Genomic DNA, 24,721 nt, shown 5'->3' with positions numbered 1-24,721 from the left:
TTGGTACTATTAGTATATTTTAAAGTCCTATTATCTTAAGTAACTTTTCAGATTATGACTTTATGCAGAAACATAATCCTTATATAATAATACATCAGGAATAACACTTTCAAGTAGCATATTCTTGCCAACACTTATGTAAAATCTCAAATGCAGGTCTTTTACTTGTAACAGTGTATTTCTTCAGTGGGGTATTGATACTGTAAGTGAAAGGTGTGAATACCTCTTCCAGCCACTCCTTAATTAAGAATCGCCCCGGGGAACCAATTTTTGCGTGCCAACGTATCCCACTCCTTAGTCCGGGATTCACGGAATTATGAATGAAAGATTCCGTCTTTTGCGTTCAACCTGAATCATTTCAGTGGGTGGAGGCACCACAGACGGTACATAAAAGCCTTTCCCCTCTGGCTCACTCTCACTTTTATTGCAGCTTTACGCACGCACCAGTCTCAGAGTTCCTCTTCCATTTCAATACCAGCTTCGATCATTTCAACAAAACCATGTCAGCCTTGATTAGAAATGAAGTTTTCTCCTGCTTCGTTTTCTACGGCGTGCTCCTGGTGTTAAAAATGTACATCATTGCGATTATAACGGGACAAGTGAGGCTGCGTAAAAAGGTGAGCGGCTGCATTAGAGAGCAGGGAGCGCACAAATATGTGTCTACAACATTATTATCTCTGCGGCGGGGAACTTTCACTCATGCAAAGTTTCTTCCTCTTTTCTTGACAGGCTTTTGCCAACCCTGAGGACTCGCTGAGACACGGAGGGTTACAGTTTCACAGAGAGGATCCAGACGTGGAGAGGTGCCTGAGGTAAGAGAGCATAAGATGTGCTTTTATTTTGTTAAAATACTTAGTTATTTTACTTTCCACTGTTACAGAAACACAGTTTAAGTTCTAATACTACATTGTACAACTAGTCTGTTACAAGCAAAAGGCAATGCATTGAAAATGTAACTTGAATAAAAGCATGTACAATCAGGAATAAGAGTACTAAATGCAGAGAAATGTCCCCTGTGACTGTTATACTATCACATTATTACCAATGCTTTCATGTTAAAGGAGGTTTTACTGCTGTAGCTGGTTGAGGTAGTAAAGGTAAAAGCACTACATGGAAAATATTGTCACCCAAGTAAATGTATGTCAGAAATATGTACTCATAAGCAGTGCTAGGTTAGCATTACTTTTAAAAGTAACTATTAAGGAGTAACTAGACACATTACAACAGAACTACTTTTGCAGACAGACGCACCATCCCCTCATAAGCACAAACTTAATAATAGTGATACACAATATACTATATTTAACATTTTCTGATTTTTGGAATCTGATGCAGCATGCAATCTGCAAAGTAGCTAGTAACTAAAGTTACCAAATAAATGTAGTGGAGTAAAAATTACAAAACTTGCCTCCAACATGAAGTGGAGTCGAAATATAAAGTATCTCAAAATCTTACTCAAGTACAGTGCTTGAGTAAATGTACTTAGTTACATTCCATCACTGAGCTCATCATATGTAGATCTTTCATTGCTTTCAAATAAAAGAGGAGTAAAACTACTTCAGTGTATCTGTATCTGAACTGTAGTGGAGTTAGAAGTAACTATAGAATACTCAGGTAAAGTACAAGTACATCAAATGTACTATATGAACTTATCACTACTGATGGTCGCATAGATCCTGTACACTTCCTGCCCGTACAGTTTCTACATTAGGATATCTAATTGTGTTGAGCATTAGAGACAGGTTATGTTAAAAAGGTTTTATAGACGCTTCTGGGGTTTTTAGAGAGATTTTCTCACAACTCAGCTGTGAGATCAAGTGATTTCCTTCAGTGCTTTTTACAACAAGCGTTTGTAGGCTGCAGGAGCTTCACTGCTATGTTTTGACTTGTCAGAAAATGGTCCGTGACAGCAGATGTTTTTCTGCGAGTCTAAACTTTTTTCCCTCTGGTTTCCACATCTGTCTATCTTGGACCATCCATGTACTTGTGACGGGAAACAGCTGCTCATTGGCAGACAGATACAAATCCTGATATGTCTTTTTTTTTTTTTTTAAATCTGGTTCACAAATTGCAACAATATGACGTAGTCTAATAGTGTGCCAGGCCAACAATCTTTTATTAATGTGCTGTTTCTGGAAGAACTGTTAACTGGGCAGGCTTCTTATAATAATATTATTAAAACACTGAAGTCAGTGGGCGGAAAGGAAGTAGCGAAACAGTGGAGCTGATCGGTGCTCTGACTCAGCTTACACGGGGAGAACTTACAGATGTCTGCTGTTGTGTGATACACAGTGGTGGAATGTAACTAAGTACATTTACTCAAGTCTTTTCATGCCACGTTCGACTTTTACTTTTGACTTCACTATAATTAATTAATTCACAGCTTTAGTTACTTTACAAAGGCAGATTATTGCACCCAAAACATATGAAGACCTTGTAATATATGATTTTTAAAAACCAAAGTACTGTACTTAAGTACAGTACCGTTATCTCGGGAAAACGGCACTTGTTATTTCGAGATAATAACTCGAGATCTCGAGAAAACAAATTAAATTAACTCGTTATCACGGGAAAACGGAGGAAATAAAATGTATGAATGCATGGCCCTTTAGGGCTTCCGTACTTAAGTACAATTTTGAGGTATTTATGTTTTACTTGATTACTTCCACTGTCTGCTACTTTATCCTTCCACCCCACCACATTTTGGAGGCAAAAACTGTACTTTTTACTCACGTCATTAACTGTATTTGATAACTTTAGTTACTTTGCTGATTGCATGCTGCATCACAGACAAAGATGCACATGTTTAAATTAAATAATTATAGTACATCTAGTATCTAGTACATCATTAAAGAAAAGATAACTGACATAAAGTCGACAGCAAACCAACCATCATCAAAAACACTGTACTCAAACTAGAGAAATAGTTTCGTAGACATGTTAATACAATTGTAAATACTGTATGACTTACAGACGGAAGGATTAAGAAGGCTGCAGCACTGTGATGATCTCATGAGCCATGGAAAAACCACGTCCTGATTACCACTTCATGTTATTCTGCATATTCCCTTTTACCTCACTTCCTTTCCAATGCAGCTTTCTGCAATCACCACTAGGTGGTACTAAAGTAACAACAAAAGAAACAAAATCACCAATTCTTCTATGTAAATGATAAGGCTAAGTAATGTTTTCAATGCTGGTCTGTTTTTACTCGAGTACTGAGTACTTTTCCTTGCATGTGACTCATCAGGTCTTTCCTAGAGTTAATTAAACAGAGTCACCTATCTGAGAAATGACAGAATCCACAGTGTTTCATAAGCAGGGGTTTCACCCACAACAGACTCTACAGGAAAAAGTTACAGGAAACCACAATATTATTGAGAATTTGAATGAGTCACTAGAATAATTGAGGAAAACTTTTTATTACATCATCACTTCAATGGACCGTAGACAGCTGAGTCACAACATTACAGGCTACTGAAAACAGATGTGTATCACTGAATCACCATCTTCTTCTTTCCTATAGAGCTCATCGTAACGACATGGAGAACATCTACCCCTTCCTCTTCCTGGGTGCTGTGTACGCCATGACTGGACCTTCTCTGTCTGTGGCCCGCATTCACTTCCTGGTCTTCTTCTTGGCTCGTATGCTGCACAGCGTCGCCTACCTGTTCGCCCTGCGAGCGCCGACCCGCTCTCTTGCCTACACCATCGCACAGATACCTTGTGTCTCTATGGCCGTGCAGATCCTGATCGCAGTCGCAGTGTACGCCTAAATATCCAGGAATGTGGAACTGAATCAGAGGTGGTGTTCTGGCTTGGAAAGATGGTGGTTATGATTTGTTATGTGTGTCAGAAAAAGCCAGAGGAGGATACCCGAGAGGCCTCCTTTGAGGGAGCACATAAAAGAGAAGAATGTCAGTGATGGTGCAATATAAGGTGTGTGATTACACCTCAGCTGGGTTTTGTGAGATGTTGTCAGTATTTTTTATTGTTTTATTTACATTTTTGAACTGTGAGAATATCTTAAAAGTCATTTGAAGTTGACGTCTTGTACTGTATTTAACATGCAAATGAAGGTTGTTGCTCGTTTTTTTGCCGAACAGTTTAGTTTTAGCCTCTCGCTGCACTGTACGTTCATCCATGCCCACATTCTGTGTTTACACACAACACAGACCACCATTCTTGTGGTGTTGTATCTCCTGCGGCTTCATTTGTTTCCTGCGTAGATATTCCATCTGTTGTGTTAACATTTGTTTGAGTTCAACCAAACTGCAGTGAATCCTGGCTCGGTGACTAATGACGTGTTGAGAGATTTAAAAGACACTCGATGCTTTTTACTGCGTGAGTAAAACTGTCTCTCAATGTCCTTTTAAAGGCAAGAGTCTGTTTGGACTGGGAATAAATCCTGCAACAACAAAGAACAGAAAAAAAAGTGAGAATGCATCTGTGAATACACATTTCGAAGCTGTTAATACTAATTTATTATTCATTGTAATGTATACAGTGATGTTTTTGAGTCCATGTTTGCAGACAATAAAGCAAATCACACATGCAACCAAGTTTCTTCATTCACTTAATTGTCTCTCAGTGGAGCGATTATTCTGTTGACTCTGTCTGGTCGTGCAGAGACAGTTTGTTCTAGTGTTTTACAGGGACGGGGCCCCACTTTGTGTGTGTTTGTGTGTAAGAGTGAGACGATCCAGAAGTCCGCGGCAAAGCTCCAGCATTCCTCCACCTATTATGTAAGTCCTTTGGCCGTGCTGTGTTCACTGACGTACCCTGAGGGGCCCGGAGGGTGCTGGGAAAGCTGTACAGACATACGGACAGAAAGTATTTATGCTTAACATGTTAATCTGTTTAAATTACCTGTTGCATTATGAGAGAAAAGCTCTTTGACAAAACATCTTTGGCTTTGTTCTATCTCACAAGCAAGAATTTCCCAGTTCCCAGTAATTTTCCAACCAGTGATGACTGAACTTGCAATTACAGAGCTGGAATGTTTTGTGATTATGGAGTTTTATTCCAAAACAAAAGAAATACAACAAATGTGGAGAAGGTGGGAGGGGGGCTGGAAAAGCCTCACCCTGTCCTTTCAGTGAGTAGCAGCTCATATGATCTGGGTTAAAACGTAAAGCTATTTACAATCACACAGGGGTGTGTCTACATCCTTTATATGTCAACAGTGAGGTCGTCTCAACACGCCTGTACCTTCAGGGTAACAGGAAACAAGGCACATCCTCTGTCCTGCACTATACTCACGTTTTCTCTCCTCACCACTCTCATTTTCAGCTGATGAGCTCACCGAGTGAATGAGCTGTGAGGCCTGACTCACTCATAGAAATCACAGCTCTGCAATGTAGCTAAAAGTATTGAGTAACAGGAAATGTATGGCTGCTCAAAACTTCTTTTTGTTTCTTCAGGCCGGATCAAGTGATAACTCTTTCAAAAGCTATGTTTTCTTTGCCCCTGGCTGGTCACAGTCTGGAGATCAGCTTATGTTCGACAGGGCGGCCTACTGTTAAGCGAGGAGAGAGCAGAGAGTGGCAGAAAGCAATAAAAACTTGAAAAATAAAACAAAAATCTTTCTTTGTGATTTCATCAAAGTGCTGTAGTGTCATTATTTATCGCCACCTTGTGGTCACAGTCAGTTTTGATCAACACGGGCGGAAGAATCGTTCAGATCTCTCAGTTGAAGTAATCCAAATTGTCAGAGCAAAAGTGACAGTGTTGAAGATGTCTCTCAGGGAAGGAGGTAGTGTCTGCCTGGCTTTAGGGAGCTTCAGAACATGTTTTCAGCTTATGGTTTAGCTGTCTGACCTGAAACTTTACTGTTTTGTTTTACTCTCACAAGGCTGTCATAGTGTTGTTTTAGACCACCTGCTCAGCACTCAACAGCAGAGACAATTAGCAACTAGCTGGTGAATACAGTGTTGTTGTAGCAGTACTGATTTCTACACTAGAGCCAGAGAAACGGTTTCTAACCACATCAAAATACAAAAATATATAATATAAGGTCTTATTTGTGAGAAAAATAGATTTTTGAGTCTCATTCCCAACTTGTCAAATACTGATGCTTTGGGATTAGAGGACGGGTAGCCCGCCATCCCAAAGCATGGGAAATAAAATGTGTTTAAAGGGGTTTCATTGAAGCTAAATAAGTAAATTAAAACAAAGTCTGCAGGCACCATGCTATCAATAGACAATCAAAAACTCTCACAAAATAATGTAAAAAAAAAAATGTTATAGTAATACCATGATATCAAAAACTATTAATAAAAAATAAAGAAATTCAAGTACAAGTCCTCCAAAATCCTACTTAAAGCTCATGTTGGTAAGATAATACTCACGTTTTGGGAGGGTAGTGTCAGTATTTGACGAGGACTCAAAAATCAACTATCCAACAGTTTCGAGTAAAAATGCAAAAGTATCATCGAGATATACTTAAGTTTTGCATTTGTGACGTTTTTTCTTTTTTTTTACATTTCTCTAATCTTGGCTTTTTGGAAATATTTCAAATTTTTAATTAATTTTACCTCTTGGAGCCTCAAGAGGTAAAACTTCCAAAATTGTACCTAAGTAAGTACTTGAGGAAATGTATATCTACTACCACTGCTACTACAATCACATGGTTCAGATTTTCTCCTTCTGACAGAACGAATGGTCTGTGGTCGCCTCCATAATCACACCTCATTAGTTTACACGACAGCACAGGTGGTACTTAGTAAGACATTTGACTTTCCCATGTTGTTTTTGCATAACTGCAGTAAATAACACAGAGGCAGACACACTTTGATCTGGTAGACCTTAAACTTTAAGTGGTGTTGTGTGTGTGTGTGTGTGTGTGTTTGTGTGTGTGTGTGCTTGTATTTCTCAGGAAACGTGCCACCATGTAATTTACAGCTCAAAGTGATGAAAGATTTGAGGAATTCCAAAGATCTGATAAAACTGAGGGTGTACTGCAGAACACATTTTATCAGCTTTTGTTTGTACTTTCTTTTGTGGCAAGATCATGACCCATGTTAAGTGCTGCTGTTCTTGTTTCTAGATAACAGAACTTTACACAGGCTCTACTCATGCCAGTGTTGATCGATGGGTCCAGACTGAAATAGTCAATAAACTGTTGGAGTGGCATGAAATTGTATTCATGTTCCCAAGATGATGTCTCTGACTGATTTTGATCCTGTGGCTTTTCTTTGGTGCAACCATGAAGTAATTTTTTTTTTTATGTGATCCATTTTCCAAGACTGATTTACATTGTTTTCAATTAAAACCTTGTTCCTAACATTGTTAAAATGTCAGGAGAAATTAATTAATTTATTTTTTCAAATGCAAACCCAGGCAAGAAATATTTCAAGAAAAAAACTGAAGAATTTTTTTGTATCATGGGTGATATCATGTATGGAAGCCCTAAAGGGCCATGCATTCATACATTTTATTTCCTCCGTTTTCCCGTGATAACGAGTTAATTTCATTTGTTTTCTCGAGATCTGGAGTTATTATCTCGAAATAACAACTGCCGTTTTCCCGAGATAACAGGATAATTTTCTCGAGATCTCGAGATAACGAAACTTTGTTTTCCCGAGATAATGATATAATCAATTCGAGATCTTGAGAAAACAAAACGATAGTGTAGTATATTAAATCATTGCAGGAAACATCATTCAGTGTAGCAATGTCAGAGGAGCAGGAGCATATCGATCACCGCGTCACATATCTTTTCAATCAAGGCCTGACACAGGCTGAAATAGCATTATGCCTTGCTATTACAGATAATATACACATTAGTGTGCGTAATCTAAAAAGGCTTCAGCTATATCGGCGGCACAATCTAAGTGAGCCTGATGTCGTCGTTAACTACATAGCTGACCAGTTACGAGGTCCCAGGCGTCTCCATAATCTCAGGCCTATCATATCACAGTCATTATCCCAAGATCTCAGATTAATTATATCGTTATCTCGAGATCTCGAGAAAATTATTCCATTATCTCGGGAAAACAAAGTTTCGTTATCTCGAGATCTCGAGAAAATTATTCCATTATCTCGGGAAAATGGCAGTTGTTATTTCTAGATAATAACTCGAGATCTCTAGAAAACAAATGAAATTAACTTGTTATTTCGGGAAAATGGCAGTTGTTATTTCGAGATAATAACTCAAGATCTCTAGAAAACAAATGAAATTAACTTGTTACCACGGGAAAATGGAGGACATAAAATGTATGAATGCATGGCCCTGTAGGGCTTGCGTAACCATGGGTTTTTCAGGAGATAACATTTTCTTTTTCATGTGTAAAACCAAGTGAAAAAAATATTTCATAGGTTAAACAAGTGGATGCAATTTCTTTTCAGGAGATTTTTTTATTCCATGTGTGAAACTGAAATATTTTTTTGTTTGTTTTATCAGAAAAAATGTTTTTTTCCATGTGGAAAACCAAATGCAAAATGTTGTTTTGTTTGTCAGAAGGAATAAAGAAATCATGTGTGAAACCGAGTGGGGAAAAAAAAAATTAGGTTGAAAAAATATAATTTCATGGGTGAAATCAAGTGAAAAAAAAATCAGGATACATTTTTTTTTTCATATGTAAAACCAAGTGAAAAAAAAAAATTTTTTAGGAGAAAAAATATTTCATGGGTGAAACAACTGGGTTTTTTCATGTGTAAAGCGGAGTGCAATTTTTCTTCAGGAGATTTTTTTTTATTTCATGTGAGAAACTGAATGATTTTTTTTGGTTTTCAGGACAAATAATCTTTTTCAGGAAATTTTTTTTCAAGTAGAAAACCAAATGCAAAATGTTTTTTTTTTTTTTTTCAAAAAAGAGAATCAGAATAAATTTTCTGGACAAGAAATCTTTTGCAGGAAAAAACTTTTTTTCATGTGGAAAACCAAATGCAACTTTTGGAAGGAAAAAAAAAGTTCATGTGTGAAACTGAGTGGAAAAACAATCAGGATACATTTTCTTTTGCTTGTGTAAGACCAAGTGAAATTTTTTTTTTTTAAGGAGAAAAAAAAATCATGGGAACAATTCTGAAAAAAAAATTTCAGGAGAAAACATTTTTTTCATGTGTAAAGCCAAGGGCAGAGTTTTTTTGTTTTGTTTTTTCAGGGTAATGTCTTTTCTTTTCAGGAAAAAAACGTTTTTCTTTTCAGAAAAAAACTTTTTTCTTTTCAGGAAAAAAACGTTTTCTAATGGAAAACCAAATGCAAAACGTTTTGGGTTTCTTTTTTTCAGGAAAAAACTTTTTTCTTTTCAGGAAAAAAACTTTTTTTTCATGTGGAAAACCAAATGCAAAACATTTTGGGTTTTTCAGGGAGAAAAACAATGTTGATGTGTGAAACTGAGCGGAAAAAAAACATTCAGGAGAATTTTTTTTCCGTGTGTGAAACTGTGTGAAAATATTTTTTTTCATATGTAAAACAGAGTGAAAAAAAAGTTTTGGCAGCGGAAAACTTTTTTTTTTTTTTTTTGGTAAAGCCCATTTTTCCAAGTGCCCGTTTGTGTAATACTCATTTTGACCCTAAGAGGCTGAACTGCACCACGACCTCATGTTCTAAATAATATGTTAATTGGACTAAACCATTCATGCTTCCAGGGGGAGTTTTCATTTCTGAGAGCAGACTAAACACAAAATACATCTATGATATGTTCGCAGAGTATGTAACACTACTGCCATGTCTTTAATTTGGCGAGAAATGTGTTATAATTGGTGCTAGTCTGCCGTCAGTGTCATAGGTGGAAGATATTATCAGCAAGTCAGATCAAGCAGTAACATTTAATGGCCTCATTCTGATATATGAGCCTTTTTCATGTTACATCATACACCACAACACACCCGGTCTGAAGTGGGGGAATGAGCTTGACAGCAAAAAAAAAGCCAAACAGTTCAAATTTCATAAATATTTATTACATATCAATGAACAGAATCGACTACTTTCACAGCAGTGGTCTACAGCACTTGTTTAAAATAATTGCTCAAATAATAATAATAATAATAATAATAATAATAATAATAATAATATAGTTCAGTTTCATTTGAGGCCACATTTGATACACAAACATTTACAAGTAGTACTTGGCATTAAAAACGATGGCGATACAATATTTTAAGACACTTGGTGTTTTTTTTGTTAATTTTCTTTCATTTTGATATCACAGGAGGTTCAGCAACAGTCTAAACAGTAAATATAGATTCAAATACAAAAACAAAACAAAACAAAACAAAAAAAACAGTGAAAATGCCAAGGGGAGGTAGGAACAAAGATTACTCGACAGAAATACAGGAGAAATAGGAACATCATAAGTGGGAGAAGCAGGGTTACAAACTGTAACTGCCAGGCATCTCTGAGCCACCCACACTCATTCAGAGTAATAAACACTAAAGTAGAGTACCTTTGTAAAAATCCCCCCCTTCCTGTTCTTCTTCTTCTTCCCTTTTTTAGTTTTTCTGAGTTGTGATATAGAGTTGAAAGGGGTTCACACTGCGACAGAGGAGAGGTGTGAGGGGAAAGGAGGAGGCGGAGGAGGCTCATGCAAGATCTGAAGGCTGCTGTGTTGTGAAACCACCACATAGAGGCGCTCTCATACCTATATTAGCATAGTCAGAACTACGGCTCATAGATTGTTTCCCTACATCTCTTTGTGGATCCTTGAAGCTTTCTCCTTTGGTTTAACTGGCTGTCTCATGACTCAGAACATTTTCACTGTGTGATATTAGATTAAGTACTACTCAGTGCTCAGTGCAATGAAAGTATTTTAACTAGAGAAAGCAATTTCTGGAGACATTTTAGTGAGATTGTTGGCTGTTGAAATGCAAACGCGGAGTGTCGTGAAGCTGGGAGCTGAACTGCACTGTCTGATGGATGGCTGGGAGCTAAACTGCTTTGCTGGCTTGACTTTATATGGAGGAGGAGGAAGGGTTAAAGTTGTAGGAAACGGATGAATTGTAAAAAATATATTGTAAGCCGTTAAAGCAGAGGGTAACAGCTGATATCTAAGCCCTGTATGCACTGCCATAGGCTGCTGTGTATGGGAGCCCATAGGGGACTTTATTAAAACTTGAAAATAGAAAAATGTAATTCCATGATAGCATTAAAATTTTTCACATATACATGTGTTTTTTTATTCAAAATGAAAATGCAATAATTCAATTTGGATTTCTTCTTGGTCTATCTCCTCTGGGTCCTCCAACTTCATGGAAGTGCAGTACAAAATGTCTGGAGTGCACCTTTGTTACTCCAGAGTAAAAGTCAGGATGTCAGCTGGAATGAAATGTTCCCCGTTGTCCTTCCTCAACAGATTTTGAGGGAAGGACGGCCAGTTCAAGTTAAATAATGACTTGCAATAACTGCAGTCAGCGTCTGACAAATACCTGACAGTTCAGTTGAGGAAGTGTCTGATAATTGATCAGTAAATTAAATTATGTGCAGGTGTTGGCTTTCAAGATCTGTACAGGTGTTTATCAATAGACACATAGCAGAATGGGAGTAAAAGAAAATTGGAGTGTCACCAGCATCCCATAATTCATAGCTGTGCTCCTGCACCAGGTGTAACAAACAGCTGTAAATCAGGCTTTTAGTGGACATCTAGAACAAAGACCAGCCAAGCATGTGGGACTCTGAAGACCAGGAATGAAAACCTTTGTGGCAAAGGTTTAAAATCATTGAAAAAATGTGTTTTTTAAATAAAGTGAGGGTGTCCAAGTGAGTGCTGAATCACAATTTAGTGATTTTTTATTTCTTCTATATTGTTTTTCCATTTTCTTTGTATTTCAGTTTCAGTCTGACAAAGTAACCTTACCGAAAACAAAATCAAGGAAACCGTATATTTAAAATGACTAAGTAAAGTAGACTCATCATTTTAAGTTGTTTAAAACTTATTTTTATAGTCTACTTTACTCGTCGATTCTGAGGTCATTGGTTTGTCTGACTTTATTTAAGTAAAGTCAGCTTTTAAAAGTGTATCTAGAATGTATTTGAAATGTGCAATATAAACAATATTTCATTTTGGGCTACATTAAAGTTTAAAAATGTATTCCCTTCATGTGTCTTCCACAAATAGAAAGAAGACACAAGTTAAAAATAATTCACCCATAATTGTATTTTACTGTCGATAACCAAGATAGCTTTTTGCTGACTTTAATATATATATTTTTTATGATGTTTATGGTAATATACTCTACTTTAACTTTGTTTTTATGTAAGACTGTGGTTCTGTCTCTTCCCCTTCCTGTATTGTTGTACCCTGGACCATCACACATGACAGTCTTTTAACATCCACACTCTTTCCGTCATCTCAGGTTGTGGTTTGCTTTATGCTGCCATGTCTGGTATGATGTCGCAGACCTCATAGTTTCAAAAGAAGCTATTTTTTGGCGCGGAAGTCACAATACTTGCAGCAAAGGTGGGTCATGCAGATTTAAGCTGGGCTCATTCTTACGGGGGGAACCGTTAAGTGCATGTGGCCTCAAGAGAGTGCCTCCAGGAAGTGAATTTATCCAAACTGAATGGATTTGTGGGTCACTGTAGTAATCTAATGTGGACTACAATCATGGCTGCTACTGTCAGACACCAGAATGTGGTGGCTGTTAGAGGTGTAGTTCAGTGGAGGATGCTGGGAAATGGCACTTGTGGGAGACTTTGCCTCCAGCCCTGTCTACCTGTATGCTGTGAATAAGGAGAGGAATAAGGACTAATATGTGCAGAGAGCATAAAACATACTTTTACTAAATATGGGAATAAAATGGATTTTTATAATATATCTATAAATATGCATCACAGGCGTGACAGGCATACACGCCTGTCACAGTGTATGCATCTTCATGTATAAACAGATGTACACATACATATGCATATCATACAACATTTGAAAGTGGATTGGAAATAATCACATAATATACAACACATTAAGCTCTAGCAACTTCAGAGGGCGTTGTGAATGAGATTTCTGTCGTGCCTCGGTGCTCAGATTTACATTCAGTTTGCGGTTTGGGATCAAACCGTTAACATTACCTCAAGGCTGTTGCAGAACTCTATATCAACCACGGCATTTTACACAACCTCGACACCTCTTTGGGTTATTTGCTGCGGGGGCAACACAAACACCCAATGCACAGTGGCTGAGGGACTGCTCGTGAAAAACAAACACACACGCACAGACATGTTTTAACTCCCGCTGCACCCATCTTGTCCGATGAATGGGGAGACCCAAGATACAAAAAAAAAAAAATAAGACAATAAAATTTAACAAACAAGAAAATAAAAGCAAACCAAACAAACAATAAAATAATGGTGACAGTACAGGAGTGGGTGGGCAGAGAAGTGCATGATGGGATTGTCTTCACTTTAGGTCCAGGACATCTTCTTCGAAGGATGTGGTAAGGGCAAAGGCGCTGGCGAGAGGCGGGCTCTCCGCCTGCAGCACCACCTTCTCCGGCTCCGCCTCCGAACTGGACGAACAATGCAGCTGGAGGTCCAGCTCTGTTTCAACAGACTCTGAGGCTAACCTGCTGTGCACAGAAAGATATGACTCAAGCTCAGATAACATCATGCGGCTGTTAAATGTGCAACATCGCTGCTGCTGAATCTGTCGCTGTCACCTGTCACTGTTTGTTGACGTCAGTGCTCGTGCTTTGGGCTCCTCCTCGGTGTTCTTTTTGCTCATCTTCCTCTGTTTGACTGTTCCACTGTCTGGCTTCCCACTTGGTTCCTCTGTCAAGCCTTCGTTGGTATGAAGTAACAGAAAATGTAGATGAGTTAAAGGGATACTACTACAAAATTTGAGGAATACGCTTATTCGCTTTACTACTGTGCTGTGATTGGCTAGTATTTGTCGCCTGATGCTAGCTGTGAAAAGTCAGTTTGGTTTTACCATTTTTACAATGAGTTGAGTTATTACTTTTTATTTTTGTGCTTTAAGACAACAAAACGACTTGGTTAGGTTACAGCTAGCAGCGAGTTAGCTCAGCTTCACTTAGCATAAAGATCAGAAGAAGATAAAAATAGCTAGCCTGGCTCTAGCTAGGTAACAAAATCCCCCCTACTGGCATTTCTAAAACTCAATAATTAACACATTATGACTAAAAACAAAGCATGAAAACAACAATTTGTATTTAACCTTTAACTGCTGCCTGGCTACGACATAGCTATAGAATAACGCGTTAATTAGTAAGCTTTAGAGTTGGACAGAGCCAACTATGACCTCATGAGTTACAAATTGGCTGGCGGCTAGATGATTAGCACGCTAACTTCAATTGATATCTCTGCGGAGCAATACATAAACGTATTCGACAAACATCAAAACTGTTATTTCTTTACATTCTGTTGATAATTTAATTTAATGTTTTAAAGATTTCAAACTAAAAAATACAGATAAATATATTTTTACCGAGCAGCTCCTTCCGTGTGCGGCTGGCTATCTCTTTAATCTCCATGCGGGACAGGGAAAGCGAGTGTGTGGCGGAGATGAGGGGAGTCGAGGGTACCATGGCGGGGGCCGGCGTCGTCAGCACCTTGTTGACCAGAGGGGACTTGAGGGGTCTTTCGATGCTGCGGCCGACCAAGTTACACAGAGGGATCTTGAACATGTGCTTACATGCTGCTTCACCTGGGAGGAAGAAATGGATGGAAACAGGAGAGCGGCGGGTAAAATCAGAAAGAAGGAAGGAGGCGGGTGACAAGAGAAGATATGAAGTAAGGAGATAAACAGAGCAAAGATAGGAAAGAATGTTGGAAAAGAGACACATATAAAGGCAGAAGAAATGTGTGGCAGTTAATGAGAAATGTTTGAAACTCCTGGCCTGATGCATTACAGTGTTTTTGCATGTTTTAGCTCACTAGCTACAAGAATGCATATGTATTGAAAGCATGCCACAGAATATTTTGTCATTATCGGTGCTTTATTTTTTGTCAAAATTACATGACTGTTGCATGGCAATGCTACTGTGACTTTTTCTTGAGATAGAGAAATAGCTCGATGTTTTGGGAAACATTTTTATTTGACTTCTTACCCATAGCTGGATGAAAAGATAGACACCACTCTCATGTCTGTCTGGTAAATAATGAAGCGAAAGCCAACAGGTGGTTAGCTTAGCTTAGCATAAATACAGGTAGCATGGGGAAAAAGCTAGCCTGGCCCGTCCAAAGGCTAAAATATCGTAAAAATCCACCTACTAGCACTCTAAAGCTCACTGAATAACACTCTTTATCTCTATTTTTTAAACCGTACAAAAAACCAAAGTGTGAAAATGTTTTTGGCTAGCTGTTTCTTAGCTCTACCTTGTGCCTCTCATGCAGGCTAATAATATTAGTTACATTTGAAATAGATGTTTCTGTTCTGATGGTATTTCCATAGTCCCCAATGAGACTTCTGACCATCTGGATGAGGAAAATATTCTGTAACCTTTTACCCCACGCTGACTTTATTTCTTAATCCAATCGAAAATGGCAGCCGGCCAACTCCATAGATAGAAAACAAGAGTTACAACTTGAGAAAAGGTTAGAAATGTTTTTTTTTATTGTGCAACAGATGGAACATTTTCTCATCCAGATGGTTAGAAGAGTTTTCTACAGAAGCAGTTGTTTACATCTGTGACTCTCATGTAGCTAATGCTGATTCATGACATGCAAAAACTTGGATTTACTGTTCCCCCTGCTTCTTTATGCTTTGCTAAACTAAGTGCCTGCTGTTTTCTTAAATGTCTTCATATTTTCTGGAGAGACATGAGAGAGGTATCGATCTTCTCTGTAATCTCTGGCAAAAAACGTGAATGAGCATATTTCCCAAGATGTCAAACTCTTCCTTCGGGATCCTCTTGGTGATGCATTCAAGGACCCTTTATGAACATTTATGTGATTACTGAAGCATTGTTCTCTTGTTTCGTGTTTTAGAAAATCAACCTCACAACACATGCAGCAATCAAACATACCGTAGATGTTGTTAAAACGAAATGTTTTCATTTTTATGTATATTCAAAGAGTCCTTAAATGCACCAGTAGAGACAGTTTTCAAAACGGACACCGACTGTAACAGCACTTTCTTACAAAGCTTTAACAAAAATAAAGGTTAAAAGGCAAAGAGTTCATTGTGATGGATAACTAACCTCAAGCAAGTTTCAAGCAAGTGAAAATTGGAAAAATTGATTGTTGTTTATGAACTAAAATATGCAAGATGACCTTCATTTCTCACTTTATATGAACCCAAAGTCTCTCTCTAACTCACACACTCGACCTCTGGAGGTTGATAAGCTGATACAATAGAACCAAACCTCGATTTTCAAATGAAGACATCTTGATCCTAAAATTAATCATCCTTCCTACAGAGAGCTCATGTCATAAAACTGTTCAGTTGTAACCAGTCATAGGAGACCATCTATTATTCAGCAGAGACTATAAACACTTGGAAGTCTGTTTGGGCCACATTAACTGGATGTTTGGAGTTTTTCAAATGGCACAATCTGCCCGCAAAGCTGCAGTGTGCCAACGTGTAGTGCCCGATTAAGCCATCAGGGTGCAGCATTGCAGTTCAGCAGCCTCGCTCTGCCCCATCGAGACAGGCTGCTGGTAACATGTATGAGACTGAATTAATGTGATGGCTACGGCGCACAAAGAGGACCGTCTCATCCGAAATGTCAGCGGTTGAGAGGTGAGTAAAGAGCCACGGAGAAAAATAGAGGGTCACTGCTGATGTTTGACAGGTACACCGTGTTAGTGTTGTTACAGATCCTCCTCTGTACCTGTGCTGTCACACAGCAAAAAATGGAAGTAAACCAAAATGCGGGAAAGCATGCAGTTACTTGGAATATATAGTCGCAGATATCAATATATTCCACATGCGTTTCTGGACCAGGGGAAGTGTCACACTCCATCGCACTGGCAAATGAATCAAATATAAATATAAGGGTTTTCGAGCAGGTCCAATTCTCCAGAGCTGCTTTGCTGCAGGTCTTTGCCGTGTATTTAAGCCAGTGGAGGGAGGTGGCAGCGGCGGCGGCGGCGGCCAGCAGCCACATCAGTAACAGCATCTTGTTCACATTACTGATGCGATTACATCAGATGAAACCCTCCCCGAGGAGCAGATACGGCAGGCGCACAGGCAGTTAGAGGATGGGATTTTTGTCAGCACCCCTTCCACCTTTCTCCCCCCTTCTTCAGCCCACTCCTTTAGGCTGCTGTACACCGTCTCCCCCACCCTCACCCTCGGATTGTTTGGACTACCACTTTGGATCGAAGAGAGGGCTGACAAAAGTCTCCATGGTGACAGTGCAATCTGTAAATCATGCTGCGGCAGACGTGTCTTCTCCTTCCCTCTTTCCCTTTTCTCCCTCCTTCTCTCCCAACCTCCTGCTTGTACACAACCCCTCCCGTTTTATCCCTCATGCATACCTTCCCTGCGTCTCCTCCACTCTTTCCCCCGTAATTTAAAAACCCTCGGCCTTGATCGACGTTATCTCCCCTTGCCTCACTTTTTACTTTGCACTCACTCACCTTTTCCCCCCTCTCACTCTCTCCTCACACTAATGCTTTAATTAGTTAAGACAGAAGGGGGAGGGGATGGCGAAGACATAATGTTCACTTAACATTCAATCAACGTTCAAGTCAACATGCCGCCTCGGAGCAGAAAGGGTGATACACTCTGGGAGCATGTGCATGTTAGTGGAGCGGCATTATGAGCGTTTTTCATGAACTGAGGACGAGTTGTGGGAGAGTCCTGCAGTACCTTCGGCATCCTTAGACATGTACAGGGAAAGCTTGGTACCATAGGGGATCCGTATAGAATCTGAACCAGGGATGAAGAAGAGGGTTACACAAACTGAACACACAAAGTCACATACATTTAGGCACACACAGTAGGTGCAGAATCATATGCATAACCAGCTAAAACAGGAAAGAAAATGAGAATCCCTCAGAGAGAAATGATTACCCGAACCAGCCTAAAAGCATAAAGCCCGACCTCGGCTAATTGCAGCGGTGACAGCCAAACCTTCCTCCCTGTTAGCCTTAATGGGACCTGTAAATACCCGCTCCCCTCAGGAAAACAGAGAAAGTCTGCCTTGATGCCGCACACAACAAGGACATTTGAATAATTGTTTTTCTCAACCCTTGTCCTTCACAATTACATGGATTCATCTGAGGAGGACTTTGTGTCCCTTTTAGCAGCTAGAAAGTCTAATGAAAGAAAGAAGCTGACATTGATCCATCAGTGTGTCGCTCACGCTGAATGACAAACCTGTATAACATTAACAACAGCTGTGGATCACAAATTTGTCCCATTTTGCGGACAGCTGTATCAATCTGGAAGAGGTCAGCTGGCTCTGAATGGTCAAATACTCAATGAAAGATGGTGGAGGGAGTGAAAGTGGGCTGGAGGTTGGGAGGGAGGGGCTCGTATTGATCCTCGATCATCCTTGAAAGCATTCTCTGCCTCTGAGGACACTTATTGTGTCCCTTCAATGGTGGTGGCGGGTGGTCTGTGGGTGATTAGTCTGTTCCTCTTTTTTGTGATTTGTAAGAATTTTAACGATGCTTTTGAATGTCCGAGCCCCAAATTAATTTAACTGCTGTGTGGCGATCTGTTGGCAAGAGACGCAGAGTAGATCACAGTAGAAATTCTCAGTGTCATGTTATCATCTGAAAATGTACCGACACTCACTCTCCGGGGCGGAGAAGTGTTACTTGAAAAAGTAAGTTAACCAATATGACTGGAGTGGCTAAATCTCTATTTGGAGCCATCACTCCTTCGATTCTGGCACCCAACAAAACACAGCAGACACTTTCGGTCTGTTGTGTCGCCTACTACTCTGTGGTGATTTGTGTTTCCCTTCAGTTTTTCCTTTATTTTGCCTCCAGCTTAAACCGTGACGTAATCATCACGTCTGCACTTATAGGCTCTATTTGGAGGAATTTTTTGAAACTTGGTGTGTTCAAGGAGGCTCCAAAATCTGAGAGTTGGTTGTCCAACAACAGTCCTTTATTCTATAATCAACAATAAATGAGTGAATATACTTTGCCATAAAGCTCCACTTATTTCCTAAAACTAATAAAAACACAGTAATGAGCCAACTTTGTTGTTTTTTATCAAGTCCACATGTACATCTCTCTGCTGCGATAAATGTTCACTAAAACACAAATATATATTCATCCGCCAGTGAAAATAGTCCCCAAGAAATGCTCTATTTATTCCTGTTTGCTAAAATCTGTTGTTTACAAATTACTGAACCACTTTATAAATTAAACTATGTCTTTAAGATTTGTGTCTTTAGTACGAACCAATGAGACTGAGGCTGAGTAGAACAACACCAACTTTATTCTTTGAATGTGCAGAACAAATTTAACATTAACCTTTTTACCACGTTCTGGCTCGATTGACCTCTATGTTAAGATATTCTGATGACATTACTCGCCAAAGCTATGCTCGCCAGCCATAAACTCAGAGGGATCTTGAACACACCAGCAGGAAAGTAGTGACAGTGATGATAAACCAATGAATTCTTCACTGTCATGAATTTCTTACGTTTTATTAATCCACAATGTTTTTTTTCACTAAACTCCAGCTTTAATTTCTGCTTTTTCAGTGATAAATATTTAATGTTATATAGAAATACTTAATTATAAATACGTATAAAATATACATACTTATTAAAGTTAAATACATATGCTTATTTATTTAATACTTCAAAACCCCAGAGATTCAGAACCAGGGTTTTTGGCTTTAAAAGTGGCTACAAGATCATTTTTCATATTGTACCCAAATAAATCGGAGCAAATGGCTGCCTGGCTGGAGATTAATCAGATGTCTTTTCAGCTATCATGTAATGTTTAAAACATGATTTGAAGGTGATTGGCTTAAGTGTTAGTATTAGTATCAGTATATTAGTTAAAGCAGAAAGAAAAGACGCTTTGGAAAGGTGACTTTCTGAACATCTGTATCCTTTGAGTAGCCCAAACAATTCTCATAATTGTCATAAGACTAAATTATGTGAGAAAGGATGAGGTAATATTGATGGGAGAGATTAATGCAATTAAATCTCACATTATTGTGAGACAGAAAGAACTCTGGAGGCTGCGGCTTCAATGAATCGTTCTGCACGTTTATGTAAATGGTTCTTGGAGCTCTGGGCGAACACAGCAGCATCCAAAGTCAAACAGGTCTGCAGGCAACATTGACATTTGAAAACCTTTCATAACGAAGCACTTATATCAACATCCTGTGGTGCTTTCACTGTGCGGGGCTTACCATCACCGAGCGGCGAGGGGAACACGGGCATCTCGTAGCCGGTGGGCGTCTGCGGGGAACTCTGGGAACTGGTGTCCCTCGAACTGCAGTTGGAGGCTGAGCTCACCGGAGCCGATGAAACAAAATAGATGTCCGACTGTCGGTGGGACATATAGAGGAAATGCGATCAATACAGAGACACGGTTAACGTGTAACGACGCCAGGAAATATTAAGAGGAAAAAGTGATGAAGAGGATGGATGAAACATGGAAGGAAAACAGAAAACAAAGAGATGGAATGAGGTGGAGAATCATTTCTTTTTTTTCCAGGTACACTGTGGTCTGTTTGAAGTTATCTATGAGAACATGAGTGTAGTATTGCTCTGTAGCCATGCAGATTGCCAGCCATATTTCCCACCAGGGTAATAAAGATTGATTGAAATGAGAGAGCTGAGACAGCTACTTCTATAACGCAGAATGGGCCCTGCACACACTCACAAGCTAAAAGGGCTCTTGCTGTAGTGAAACCAAGTGTGTTGTAGGCGCACACAAAATGCATTTCTACTGACTACCTGAGTTTACCTTTACCTTACCTAATTATGGATGCAAAATAGAAATAAAGTAAATTGTTTATAAAATTGTAGTGTCCAATATTGATAAAAACAGGGGATGTAGATGATACTGTGTTAGCCGTCGATCATACTGACCCGTGAAGCGGCCAACTGTAGCTCTGGGACCACGGCTGTGTACACAAGGTTCCCATTGACCACCAGTCTGATCTCAATGGAGTCCGTTGTGAAGGCCAGGATGTAAGGAAACGCACAAACTGCAAAGATAACATGAGCCAAAGATCAACAGGGGACACAAAGGAAACAACAACCGCCCATGAAAATGTCACCAAGTTTGTCTTGCTAGCAAGAGATCAAAACGTTTTAAAATGTGCTCAATGCCCAACCACCACCATACGAGACGAAGACTTTCACCCAGAATGGCATTTTGAAATGCCATCATTAGCTGCTTAAATATGCAGAGAAATGAGAATCGGGCTGAGCATCTCTCCTTGCCGCTCTAGACGCTTCCTCTCACCTCTGTTTGATGTGAAATGTACAACAAGGTGAGAGTGAACTGCAGCACAGCATGGAGGACAGGCTAGACAGGTCAAAGAAAGGTCGAGCGAAAGTACCGAGTGATAATTCTGTCCAATTTTTTGTTACATTTGTCACATTTCAAAACTTAAATCTGCTTTGACTAATTTTTATGGCCACTTTGGGGGCAGCGCAACAAGCTTTCAAAACAACACTGACTCATTGTCACCTTATAATACCAATGTAGAGAACATGTTATCAAACAGTTGCTCACCACAGATGTGGAGAGTTTGGTCTCTACTAACTCGTGTGCCTCCTTTGCTGCTAAATGCTCCACTATGTTCAACAGCTAGCTGCTAACTGTGTCTTTCTGCTGTTTGTGCTAGGCAGGTGGTGAAAGGTGGGTTAATCAGCTGCCTGTTGCAGAGTAAACCAGTTAAGGGCCATAAAAACAAAATCATATGTTTATTAGGTTCATTTTTTTCCCCCATTAATAGTTTTTATTGAGAGCATTTCGAAAACAATTCCATCTTTAAATCATAGACCTTTCTCATCCTTACGCTTTCATATATTTTTGCAAATATGTAAACAAACTGTAATGCGAGCATCAACATATTATAGGTCAAAGCAGCAGCAGCAGCAGCAACAACAACAACAACAACAACAACAACAACAACAACAACAACAACAACAACAACAACAACAACAACAACAACAACAACAACAACAACAACAACAACAACAACAACAACAACAACAACAACAGTGAACAACAGTGAACAACAGGAAGGAGATGAAGAGGGACAGAAATCTTCCAGATTCCTTATAAAATAGCAACATTTTGTCAGTTTTGGAGTTTTGTAGACAAAATGCTGTCCATGAAAAATTCTTAATTATTTGGGCCTTCTTGTAAATTCGGCAAATGTTATACATAAGTTATATTTTTTTCCTTGAGCGAAAAACACCGTCTTCGTTTTATCTTGCCGATTAACGTGTTTATTTGCAGACAGAACAGGGAGGTGAGATCTGATCACAAGCGGTCACCCGGAGACACATGTCATGTCGTATCAACGGATGGAGACCTGTCCACTTGTGATCGGATCACCAAAGACTCATGTTAATGCCAGGGGTTAACAGTCTTATCAGTCTTATTGTTTATATAATGCAGTGTACATAACACACTTTCTGTTTGCCCTTGTTAACAGAGACTCCAGTCTGTAGTGTAGTTCATACAAGAGTAACATTAGTGCTCTCGCTCTCTCTCCCTCGCTTTCACCTCCGTGAATAACACTTTATTTCTCATCAATTGATGTTTTTTATAGTGCATCATTATAAGGGGTGCTGCAGCCCTCTAAGCACCCCAATTTCCTGCGTCCATGGCTGAGGAGACCAGAATAAAGACAACACAAAAACCATCGCATTCATCGATTTTCTTAAGATGACACCCTAAAAGTTATACAATAAAAAAGCAGGATTCAATGGCAATAAAGCAGCATATCCATTTCACCCAATATGAATCTGCTTGCTTTTAGCTTTAAAGAAAAGGTCAATTTCTCCATTACATAAATATCTTTCATAATTTCAATAAAGTCTTGTAACGAGGGCTGTAACCGTTTTCTAGTTTATTTTCTTGACAAATAATCATGTCTTACTAAAGTCATGTTTGCAGGTAATTGGCCAAGGTATAGAACATCAAAGCAGGTTCATTGTTAATATAAAAGTATTGATTGGAGCAGCTTAACAGTTGCTTTGAAACACAGGCTCTTCAATATGCTTCAGTACATTTGTTTTATTACTCAGCACATTTTGTTTTTGCCGGTTCGAGTGTGTGTGTGTGTGTGTGTGTGTGTGTGTGTGTGTGTGTGTGTGTGTGTGTGTGTGTGTGTGTGTGTGTGCGGAAAGGAGGGCACATTAAAGGATGCACAGCAACCGACAGCAGCAGCATGTTGTTATCAACAGGGTCAGGGTTACAGCTTTAGTCCCAATTGTGTTTGCTTTTCATCGCCTCCTGCATTAATAAAAACATCACACACAAACACAAACACACACAAATAATCACACAGGCCAATTGGATGCTTGTGGCCACACATGGTGTTTCCATGGCGACGGCAAGCTCCGGCCGGGCCAGCAGCATGGGCAGGGCGGGGCCCAGAGCGTTGTTGCTGTGGTTACCTACCAATGGCATTGGGCATCTGGTTCCAGCTGAAGTGGAAGTCGGAGGTGTTGGACTGGATCATCGGTGTGGAGCCGTTAAACGGACAAACTTTCTTATAGTAACAAATATCTGGAAGAGGAAACAGGTTCAACTTTCAAAATAAGATATTTACTTTCTCTTTTTTGCTGCTTTTGACTGAGAACAGCATTTTATTGTAACGAGAGCTATTTGTCCTATCATCCAGAGTTACATAAGCAGACAAAGATTAAGTAAAAGCCGCATTTTCATAATTCATCTCCTGACTCTTAATATTCTGAAGCAGTCTGTGCTATCACTTTTATTCCAGAAAGTTGTAGTAGCAGAGAAGGAACATAAAGGCTTTGACAGCAGACACAGATACCTGCATCAAATAACATCTGAGTTTAAAGGAGACTCACAGTTGTAACACAGCAGCAGACCCGCCTCCCCGTCTTCATACACATCAATGGCTGCTACAAAATTTACCTGCAGGCACAGACGAGTCACTTTAGGGGAATCACCTCAACAAGAGCCAAAGGTCACATATGAGAACGTGTTTTTAACAGATAACGTCATGTCACATACCCTCAAGGCACTGGGTAACCATCCAGTCAATATAAAAAAATAGAAGTCTACTACAGTTGCTTCCTTATTTTGGTTACTCTTTCAAAGGATCTCAGTTCTGCTCAACTTCGGCGAACAACACATGAAAAGCTAATAAAAAGAAAAGAAAGAAAGAAAGAAGGAAAACCACCAGGGTTCTCATGTGTGTCCATCTGTGCGTGCACGTGTTCCTCACCCTGTTGGCGTCTACATGATGTAGCCGGTAGGCATCTCCGGTGCTCTCATTGATCAGGTCAAACTGGTGTTTGTAGGCCACACAGATCATATTGTCATTTTCCCCCGTGGGCCCGTCCACCAGTGCCATCACCACCGGTGGGTCACAAAGACAGATCTCCTAGTGGGTGGATGGTACATGATGACCTCAGTGCTCTGACATACAGACTAGTTGAATTACTTTAATAGACTCATAAGTTCATTAAATAATGTAGACAGGACATTCGCAGCTCAAGTTATGTAAATAAAAAAATATTTTATTAAGATTGTGAATTACCATAATAGCTTAGCTTGTGTATCCTGTCTTTGAGTTCACATTTGTTGTTGACGTCGTGCATTTTTTGACTCAAATTGAGGGAATTAAAACAACCTTAAACGCCTCCGTGAGCATTGTGTGAGCTGAAGCTGTTGACTGTAAGC

The 24,721-nt window shown here is 39.4% G+C and overlaps 2 protein-coding genes across 4 annotated transcripts in view; one reads left to right on the top strand and one right to left on the bottom strand.

The window, feature by feature from the left end:
• Positions 1-454: 454 nt before the first annotated feature.
• ptges (prostaglandin E synthase) lies at positions 455-4,558 on the top strand. The gene is made up of 3 exons (XM_073478174.1): positions 455-617; positions 730-812; positions 3,527-4,558. Exons 1-3 carry the CDS (start codon positions 501-503, stop codon positions 3,774-3,776), a joined length of 450 nt encoding a protein of 149 aa, XP_073334275.1. The 5' UTR covers positions 455-500; the 3' UTR covers positions 3,777-4,558.
• A 5,323-nt stretch (positions 4,559-9,881) lies between these two features.
• The window catches only part of garnl3 (GTPase activating Rap/RanGAP domain like 3), a 77,764-nt gene continuing 62,924 nt past the window's right edge, over positions 9,882-24,721 (bottom strand). For 2 of the 3 annotated variants that reach the window (XM_073478139.1, XM_073478141.1), the window contains exons 23-31: positions 24,264-24,422; positions 23,884-23,950; positions 23,468-23,575; positions 20,914-21,032; positions 20,229-20,364; positions 17,712-17,771; positions 14,382-14,600; positions 13,594-13,714; positions 9,882-13,503 (exon numbers count right to left, since the gene is read on the bottom strand). In XM_073478139.1, coding sequence (XP_073334240.1) covers positions 13,335-13,503; positions 13,594-13,714; positions 14,382-14,600; positions 17,712-17,771; positions 20,229-20,364; positions 20,914-21,032; positions 23,468-23,575; positions 23,884-23,950; positions 24,264-24,422 — 1,158 coding nt within the window. In that variant the 3' untranslated portion in view covers positions 9,882-13,334. The remainder of the gene's footprint in view (positions 13,504-13,593; positions 13,715-14,381; positions 14,601-17,711; positions 17,772-20,228; positions 20,365-20,913; positions 21,033-23,467; positions 23,576-23,883; positions 23,951-24,263; positions 24,423-24,721) is intronic. The other variant, XM_073478140.1, reaches the window with a different exon arrangement.

The sequence above is a fragment of the Pagrus major genome, chromosome 12, assembly GCF_040436345.1.
Source record: "Pagrus major chromosome 12, Pma_NU_1.0".
Taxonomy (NCBI): Eukaryota; Metazoa; Chordata; class Actinopteri; order Spariformes; family Sparidae; genus Pagrus; species Pagrus major.
Note: the sequence above shows the minus strand (reverse complement) of the source record. Positions and strands in the feature narration are given on the sequence as shown.

Coding starts and splice junctions, on each gene's coding strand:
- ptges (XM_073478174.1), top strand. CDS start 501: ATGTCAGCCTTGATTAGAAATGAAGTTTTCTCCTGCTTCGTTTTCTAC. Junction 618..729: donor AAGTGAGGCTGCGTAAAAAG/GTGAGCGGCTGC, acceptor TTTTCTTGACAG/GCTTTTGCCAACCCTGAGGA. Junction 813..3,526: donor GACGTGGAGAGGTGCCTGAG/GTAAGAGAGCAT, acceptor TCTTTCCTATAG/AGCTCATCGTAACGACATGG.